Here is a 9,507-nt window from a genome sequence, read left to right as displayed (position 1 = left end):
CCTGAGGTCAGGAGTTCCAGACCAGCCTGGCCAACACGGAGAAACCCTGTCTCTAGTAAAAATACAAAAATTGGCTGGGTGTGGTGGCATGCCCCTGTAATCCCACTACTCGGGAGGCTGAGGCAGGAGAATCGCTTGAACCCAGGAGGTGAAGGCTGCAGTGAGCAGAGGTCTCGCCACTGCACTCCAGCCTGGGTGACAGTGTAAGACTGTCTCAAAACAAAACAAAACAAAAACAAGGAAAGACATTAGATGTCCTGTTGTCACTGACCTGAGACAGCCCTCGGGAGCCCTGCTGAACTTCTCATAGCCACATCCAGCTTTTTTTGGGTGAATATGAGCAGGTAAAAAACTCAGTGCTTACAAACACCACCCACACACAAAGTTGGGGAGAGAGACTCAATTTTATTTTCCTTTTGAAGTCCAAATTAGGGCCAGGCGCAGTGGCTCACGCCTGTAATCCCAGCACTTTGGGAGGCCAAGGCAGGTGGATCACTTCAGGTCAGGAGTTCGAAAATAGCCTGACCAACATGGCAAAACCCTGTCTCCAAAAATAATAATAGTAATAATAAAGTCCAAATTAAAGTATTTAAAATATTGGGAATTTTAACAAACATGCATTTTTGTGGGAAAAGTGGTATAAAACACATCACTGAGATAAGCTTTATTTTGTAAATATTTAAAAGCCCACAGAAATACTTTATTTCAATATAGCTATTATAATTATATTAACCTAATTTTAAAAAAGCCTATTTTGGGGTTAGAATATTTTTTTTTTTTTTTTTTTTGAGATGGAGTCTTGCTCTGTCACTCAGGCTGGAGTGCAGTGGTACAATCTCAGCTTACTGTAACCTCCACCACCTGGGTTCAAGCGATTCTCCCACTTCAGCCTCCCAAGTAGCTGGGATTACAGGCACCCTCCATTATTATTGTGGAGAGGAGGTTTCACCATGTTGGCCAGGCTAGTCTCGAATTGACCTCAGGTGATCCGCCTACCTCGGTCACCCAAAATGCTGAGATTACAGGCGTGAGCCACCTCGCTTGGCCTTTTTTTGTTTTTTTTTGCTTTTTTTTTTTTTTTTTTTGAGACAGAGTTTCACTCTTGTTACCCAGGCTGGAGTGCAATGGCACGATCTCGGCTCACCGCAACCTCCGCCTCCTGGGTTCAGGCAATTCTCCTGCCTCAGCCTCCTGAGTAGCTGGAATTACAGGCACGCGCCACCACACCCAGCTAGTTTTTTGTATTTTTAGTAGAGACGGGGTTTCACCATGTTGACCAGGATGGTCTCGATCTCTCAACCTCATGATCCACCCGCCTCGGCCTCCCAAAGTGCTGGGATTACAGGCTTGAGCCACCGCGCCCGGCCGTTTTTTTTTTTTTTTTTTTTTTTTTTGAGACAGGTTCTGGCTCTGTTGCCCAATGATGGGAACTTGGCTCACTGCAGTCTGGACCTCCCTGGCTCAATCAATCCTTGAAGCTCAGCCTCTAGAGCAGCTGGGACTACACGCATGTGCTACTATACACAGCTAATTTTCGCATTTTTTGGCGAGGCGGGGTTTCACCGTGTTGCCCAAACTGGTTTCGAACTCCCGAGCTCAACTGATTTGCTTGCCTCGGCCTCCCAAATAGGTGGGATTACATGAGGTGAGGAGTTGTGAGCCACCATGCCTGGCCATTTAATCTTCATGTTTAAGGAAAGAGGAGAATAAGTGCTGCTGTTTCTTGTTAATTTGCTTACAGCATTGAAGAATCAACTACCACAGCTGACACCAAGAATCAAGTCAAACGTTTTGGCGTGCAATAAAATGGCACTTGCAGCCGGGCGCGGTGGCTCAAGCCTGTAATCCCAGCACTTTGGGAGGCTGAGGCGGGTGAATCACGAGGTCGAGAGATCGAGACCATCCTGGTCAACATGGTGAAACCCCGTCTCTACTAAAAATACAAAAAATTAGCTGGGCATGGTGGCGCGTGCCTGTAATCCCAGCTACTCAGGAGGCTGAGGCAGGGGAATTGCCTGAACCCAGGAGGCGGAGGTTGCGGTGAGCCGAGATCGCGCCATTGCACTCCAGCCTGGGTAACAGGAGCGAAACTCCGTCTCAAAAAAAAAAAAAAAAAAAAAATGGCACTTGCTTTCATGCCCTCACACCGGATCGCATTCAGGGTGCAGCCGGTGAGGACCCACCAGCTGATGACTCACAGGGAGGGAGGTCTGACCCAGCATACAGACACTTGGCAGCCAGCTTCCAAATCATTCCCGTCAGCAAGCTTTTTGATTCCGTAAAGGTTTATTAACATTTTTATTTTATTTATTGATTTGATACGGAGTCTCGCTTGGTCTCCCAGGCTGGAGTGCAGTGGCGTGATCCCGGTCACTGCAACCTCTGCCTCCTGGGTTCAAGCGATTCTCATGCCTCAGCCTTAAGTAGCTGGGATTACGGGTGCCTGCCACCATGCCCGGCTAATTTTTTGTAGAGATGGGGTACTGCCATGTTGTCCAGCCTGCTCTCGAACTCCTGACCTCCAGTGATCCACCCGCCTAGGCCTCCCAAAGTGCTGGGATTAAAGGCGTGGGCCAGCGCGCCAGGCCAATATTTTTAAATAGCTCTGTTTTGAATTGGTGTAATTCGAAACACAGAAAACGGGCACCCAGTGCTTGGGCCTTAATGCCATGTCCATGACAACAAGCTGGCCTAGAGCCCACATCAGTGGGACCCACCCTGTCCCCAGACAGGCCATGGCCCCCTTAGGAAGATGTGGGCTTCTTGGGATCACTCCCGTTTTTCTCAGAGCCCCTGTGAAAGGAGCTCCTCTAACCATCTGCTCCCATGGAAACCTGGACTCGGGTTGGGTCACGGGGGACTCCTAGTTGCTCATCTTCTTTTGTTTCCGTTTGAGCTTGTTCCAAATCTTTTCCAGAGCCACTTTTCCCATGCAGAAAGTGATGGCAAAGTTGCGCTTGTACCAGTCTCTGTAGAAAAACAGGATGCACAGGTGATACGGCAGCAGGAACTGGGGCTCGGTGCCCTGGCCCAGGGGCAGCTCTCAGCCAATGTGAGTTCACCTGACCAGGCCTCTGCCCTCACCACCGCCTCTCCCTTTCCCCGCCCTTGTTAAAGCCAAACTATCCAGAGAGGCCTGCTTCTTTTCAGGCTGAGAGTAAGGCCCACTGGCAATGCCTGGAGCCCTCCCCAACCCAACCTTCTGTTTCTGGAGGCTGCTGCCATCCTCCTTTGGTGTTTTTTTTTGAGAGGGTGTCTTGCTCAGTTGCCCAGGCTGGAGTGCAGTGGCATAATCTTGGCTCACTGCAACCTCCGCCTCCTGGGTTCAAGTAATTCTCCTGCCTCGGCCTCCTAAGTACTCCTTTGATTTTTGCTAAAAGATCCAAGAGAGCCCTTGGAAACCCCAGGCCTCCTGGGCTGGCCACATTCCAGGAGTGTGATGGGGCCACAACCATTCTGGAGGCTTTGCATGGCAGGACAGAAAGCTCCTTTCCACCTGCAGACCACCTTTACGCCTCCACCTACTTAACCAATGCTGTCATGAGGAGCAGTGCCCAAAGGAAGTGCTTCTAAGGAAAGAAAACCGGTGGCCCATGGGGATTACAGTTCTTAAAGGAAAAGCCATGTTCCATTTCACTAATACAGACAGACTGATTCTATGACATTCGGGTGAAAAGGCAAACCAAGCTTCTACTGTTGCCACCGGGAAGGCAGGGGCAGGAGGTGGGGATGGGGACTGGACTCCTCTAAAGCCTGATCTTGGGTAAGAGGGAAAACATGAAGCCTATCAGAGATTGTGCCTAGTGTAAACAAGCTATGTGTCCAAAGACCAGGGAAAGATGATACTTGCTTATTTAAATGACTTAACTAATTCCAAGTAATACATGACGACCTTAGAAATGGAATCCACGTATTTCAGGACTAATCTTTAGGTCAGACTGTCCCTTACTGAGCCCATTTAGCTTTTGACCATATCGACATTCTTTCTCTCTCTCTCTTTTTTTTAGACAGGGTCTCACTCTGTGGCCCAGGCTGGAGTGCAGTAGTGGGATCTCAGCTCACTGCAACCTCTACCTCCTGGGCTCAAGGGATTCTCCTGCCTCAGCCTCCTGTAGCTGGGACTACAAGTGCATGCTACCACGCCCAGCTAATTTTTGTATTTTTTGTAGAGACAGGGTTTTGCCATGTTGTCCAGGCTGGTCTCAAACTCCTGGGCTCAAGCAGTCCATCCACTTTGGCCTCCCAAAGTGCTGGGATTACAGGTATGAGCCACCCTGCCTGACCCATATTGACATTTTTCAGGTCTGGCTTCACCTGCCCATCAGACTCTGTAACTGTTTTTATATATATTGTTTTATTTTATTTTATTTTTGAGACAGGGTCTCACTCTGTCATCTAGGCTGGAATGAGTGGAGGGGTCTCAGCTCACTGTACCCTCAACCTCCCAGGCTCAAGTGGTCCTCCTAGCTCAGCCTTCCAAGTAGCTGAAACTACAGGCACACGCCACCATGCCTGGCTATTTGGAGAGACAAGGTTTCACTATGTTGCCCAGGGTGGTCTTGAACTCTTAGCCTCAAATGATCCACCCACTTTGGCCTCCCAAAGTCATGGATTACAGGTGTGAGCCACTGCATCCAACCTACAAATATTTTAAAGCAAATCTCAGATACCATGTCCTATTATTTCACCTGTAAATATAAGCCATTACATATCTGTAACCAGCTAAAACATTTTTTAAAAAAGCACAGAATCACAACATTTAAATTCTGTGCAAAATGTACAATAATTTATTAACACAAACTAATATGGAGTTACTGTTCAATTTTCTCTATTTGTCCAAAATATCATTTTACAGGTGGGTATCTGAATCAGGAGCCCAACGAGGTCTAGATATTGCAAGCCCCCACCTTCCTTTTTAACTTTTAGAATTCTAGTTACGTGTTGAAGAAACTGGACCATTTGTTTGAGGAATTTCCAACATTTGGGTTTAGTTGATTCTACCTTAAGCTCTCATTTCAGTCTTTTTTTTTTTTTTGACAGAGTCTTGCTCTGTGGCCCAGGCTAGAGTACAGTGGTGCAATCTCAGCTCACTGCAACCTCTGCCTCCTGGGTTCAAGTGATTCTCCTCCCTCTGCCTGCCGAGTAGCTGGGACTACAGGTGTGTGCCACCATGCCCAGTTAATTGTTTTTTTTTTTGAGACGGAGTTTCGCTCTTATTACCCAGGCTGGAGTGCAATGGCGTGATCTCGGCTCACCGCAACCTCCGCCTCCTGGGTTCAGGCAATTCTCCTGCCTCAGCCTCCTGAGTAGCTGGGATTATAGGCACGCACCACCATGCCCAGCTAATTTTTTGTATTTTTAGTAGAGACGGGGTTTCACCATGTTGACCAGGATGTTCTCGATCTCTTGACCTTGTGATCCACCCACCTCGGCCTCCCAAAGTGCTGGGATTACAGGCTTGAGCCACCGCGCCCGGCCCCTAATTGTTTGTATTTTTAGTAGAGACGGGTTTTCATCACATTAGCCAGGATGATCTTGATCTCCTGACCTCATGATCTGCCTGCCTCAACCTCCCAAAGTGCTAGGATTACAGGCATGAGCCACAATGCCCGGCCTAAAAAAACTAGTATCTTTTTAAGCCACTGCAGTCACTTCAAAAATAAAGTTGATAAAGTCTTGCAACTTCTTATTTATTTATTTATTTAATTTATTTATTTTTTTTTTTGAGACGGAGTTTCGCTCTTGTTACCCAGGCTGGAGTGCAATGGCGCAATCTTGGCTCACTGCAACCTCCGCCTCCTGGGTTCAGGCAATTCTCCTGCCTCAGCCTCCTGAGTAGCTGGGATTACAGGCACGTGCCACCATGCCCAGCTAATTTTTTGTATTTTTAGTAGAGACGGGGTTTCACCATGTTGACCAGGATGGTCTCGATCTCTCGCCCTCGTGATCCATCCGCCTCGGCCTCCCAAAGTGCTGGGATTACAGGCTTGAGCCACTGCGCCCAGCGCTATTTTTTATTTTTTATTTATTTATTTATTTATTTATTTATTTATTTTTTGAGACGGAGTTTCGCTCTTGTTACCCAGGCTGGAGTGCAATGGCACGATCTCAGCTCACCGCAACCTCCGCCTCCCGGGTTCAGGCAATTCTCCTGCCTCAGCCTCCTGAGTAGCTGGGATTACAGGCACGTGCCACCATGCCCAGCTAATTTTTTGTATTTTTAGTAGAGACGGGGTTTCACCATGTCGACCAGGTTGGTCTCCATCTCTCGACCTTGTGATCCACCCGCCTCGGCCTCCCAAAGTGCTGGGATTACAGGCTTGAGCCACCGCGCCCGGCCCCTAATTGTTTGTATTTTTAGTAGAGACGGGTTTTCATCACATTAGCCAGGATGATCTTGATCTCCTGACCTCATGATCTGCCTGCCTCAACCTCCCAAAGTGCTAGGATTACAGGCATGAGCCACAATGCCCGGCCTAAAAAAACTAGTATCTTTTTAAGCCACTGCAGTCACTTCAAAAATAAAGTTGATAAAGTCTTGCAACTTCTTATTTATTTATTTATTTAATTAATTTATTTATTTTTTTGAGACGGAGTTTTGCTCTTGTTACCCAGGCTGGAGTGCAATGGTGCGATCTCGGCTCACCGCAACCTCCGCCTCCTGGGTTCAGGCAATTCTCCTGCCTCAGCCTCCTGAGTAGCTGCAATTACAGGCACGCGCCACCATGCCCAGCTAATTTTTTGTATTTTTAGTAGAGACGGGGTTTCACCATGTTGACCAGGATGGTCTCAATCTCTTGACCTCGTGATTCACCCGCCTCGGCCTCCCAAAGTGCTGGGATTACAGGCTTGAGCCACCGTGCCCGGCATAAGTCTTGCAACTTCTACCCCTGATATAAATGTGAATGGAATGTTGTTAAATTCAGGTAAGAAAATACTCCTACTGGCCAGGCGCAGTGGCTCATGCCTATAATCCCACCACTTTGGGAGGCTGAGGCGGGTGGATCACAAAGTCAAGAGATCGAGACCATTCTGGTCAATAAGGTGAAACCCCATCTCTACTAAAAATACAAAAATTAGCTGGGCATGGTGGTGTGCGCCTATAGTCCCAGCTACTCGGGAGGCGAGGCAGGAGAATTGCTTGAACCCAGGAGGTGGAGGTTGCAGTGAGCTGAGATTGCACTCCAGCCTGGGTAACAAGAGTGAAACTCTGTCTCAAAAAAAAAAAAAAAAAAAAAGAAAAGACAAAAAAAAACAAAACAAAACAAAAAGAAAACACTCTTACCTAATCTGGATGTGCTATTCAAATTTTCAGGAAAAGAGTAAATACCTACCTATTATAATACATGTGCTTCTGAAAATTTTTACTCAAAAATTCCTTGTAAAAGTCCGCCATTTCTTCTGCATTCAGTGTTGTTTTCTGACCTGAAAGTTAATTTCAGCTTAAACATTAAGACTTAAGGAAAAAGGATAAACAAAAAAATTATTAGAGCTAGTAAATGAGTTCAGCAAGCTTGCAGGATATATACAGGACCAATATACAAACATCAATTCTATTTCTATATACTAGTAATGAATAGTCTGAAAATGAAATTAAGAAAGCAATTCTACTTATGATAGCATCAAAAATAATAAAAGATTAGGAATAGGCTGGGCGTGATGCCTGTAATCCCAGCACTTTGCTAAGGTGAGAGGGCAGATCATGAGGTCAAGAGATCCAGACCATCCTGACCAACATGGTGAAACCCCATGTCTACTAAAAATACAAAAATTAGCTGGGTGTGGTGGCATGTGCCTGTAGTCCCAGCTACTTGGGAGGCTGAGGCAGGGGAATGGCTTGAACCCGGGAGATGGAGGCTGCAATGAGCCAAGATGGTGCCACTGCACTCCAGCCTCCAGCCTGGTGACAGAATGGGACTCCATCTCAAAAAAAAAAAAAAAAAAAAAAAAAATTGCCGGGCGTGGTGGCTCAAGCCTGTAATCCCAGCACTTTGGGAGGCCGAGGCGGGTGGATCACGAGGTCGAGAGATCGAGACCATCCTGGTCAACATGGTGAAACCCTGTCTCTACTAAAAATACAAAAAATTAGCTGGGCATGGTGGCGCACGCCTGTAATCCCAGCTACTTAGGAGGCCGAGGCAGGAGAATTGCCTGAGCCCAGGAGGCAGAGGTTGCGGTGAGCCGAGACCGCACCATTGCACTCCAGCCTGGGTAACAAGAGCGAAACTCGGTCTCAAAAAAAAAAAAAAAAAAAAAAAATACAAAGTAGGCCAGAAGTGGTGACTCATGTCTATAATCCCAGCACTTTGGGAGGCCAAGGCAGAGGATTGCTTAAGCTCAGGAGTTTGAGAACAGCCTGGGCAACATGATGAAACCCAGGTCTATACCACCTGGGTATTTAAAAAAAAAAAAAAAAAAAAAAAAAAAATATATATATATATATATATATAAATATACATATTTTAATATATTAAAAAAAATAGGTGGGCATGGTGGTATAGACTTGTGGTCCCAACTACTCAAAAGGCTGAGCTGGGAGGACTGCTTGAGCCTGGGGGAGGGTAAAGGTTTCAGTGAACCAAAATCCTGCCACTGTATTCCAGCCTGGTGATAGAGTGAGACCCTGACTCAAAAACAAAACAAAACAAAGCAAAACACAAAATATAGTGGAAAGAAAGAAATGAAAGAAGACCTTTTTTTTTTTTTTTTTTTTTTTTTGAGATGGAGTTTTGCTCTTGTTACCCATGTTGGAGTGCAATGGCGTGATCTCGGCTCACTGCAACCTCCGCCTCCTGGGTTCAGGCAATTCTCCTGCCTCAGCCTCCTGAGTGGCTGGGATTACAGGCACGTGCCACCATGCCCAGCTAATGTTTTTGTATTTTTAGTAGAGACGGGGTTTCACCATGTTGACCAGGATGGTCTCGATCTCTTGACCTTGTGATCCACCCCCCTCGGCCTCCCAAAGTGCTGGGATTACAGGTTTGAGCCACCGCGCCCGGCCAAGAAGACCTTTTCAATAAATGGGAAGATATACTGTGTTCATGATTTGGAAGACTTAATACTGTTAAGATAGCAATACTCCCTAAATTGATATACAGATTCAGAACAATCTGTATCAAAATCCCAGCTGGGTTTTTTTTTCCTTTTTTTGCAGAAACTGACAATCTCAAATTCAATATGGAAATGTAAAGAACCCCAATGGCTAGAACAACCTTGATCAAAGATGAACAAAGTTGGAAGGTTCACACTTCTCAGTTTCAAAACTTACTACAAAACAACAGTAATCAAAGCAGTATGGTGCTGGCATAAGGACAGGCATGCAGATCAATGCAATCAAACTTTGAGTCTAGAAGTAAACCCAAATATTTGTGGGCAAGTGATTTTCACTGAGGGTGCCAAGACAATTCAATGAGGGAGGGAATAGTCTTTTTAACAAATGGTGCTGGGACAACTAACTGGATAACCACATGCAAAGGAGTAAGTTGAACCCCTACCTAACACCATAAA

General features: G+C 46.3%; 1 protein-coding gene across 2 annotated transcripts in view; it reads right to left on the bottom strand.

The window, feature by feature from the left end:
• Window positions 1–385: 385 nt before the first annotated feature.
• The window catches only part of COA8 (cytochrome c oxidase assembly factor 8), a 34,631-nt gene continuing 25,509 nt past the window's right edge, over window positions 386–9,507 (bottom strand). The window contains exons 4-5 of one of the 2 annotated variants that reach the window (XM_039462927.2): window positions 7,335–7,425; window positions 386–2,969 (exon numbers count right to left, since the gene is read on the bottom strand). In XM_039462927.2, coding sequence (XP_039318861.1) covers window positions 2,864–2,969; window positions 7,335–7,425 — 197 coding nt within the window. In that variant the 3' untranslated portion in view covers window positions 386–2,863. The remainder of the gene's footprint in view (window positions 2,970–7,334; window positions 7,426–9,507) is intronic. The other variant, XM_010343947.3, reaches the window with a different exon arrangement.

Source organism: Saimiri boliviensis, chromosome 2 (assembly GCF_048565385.1).
Source record: "Saimiri boliviensis isolate mSaiBol1 chromosome 2, mSaiBol1.pri, whole genome shotgun sequence".
Lineage (NCBI taxonomy): Eukaryota > Metazoa > Chordata > Mammalia > Primates > Cebidae > Saimiri > Saimiri boliviensis.
The sequence above is the reverse complement of the archived record's forward strand: the minus strand, read 5'-3'. Positions and strand labels throughout refer to the sequence as shown.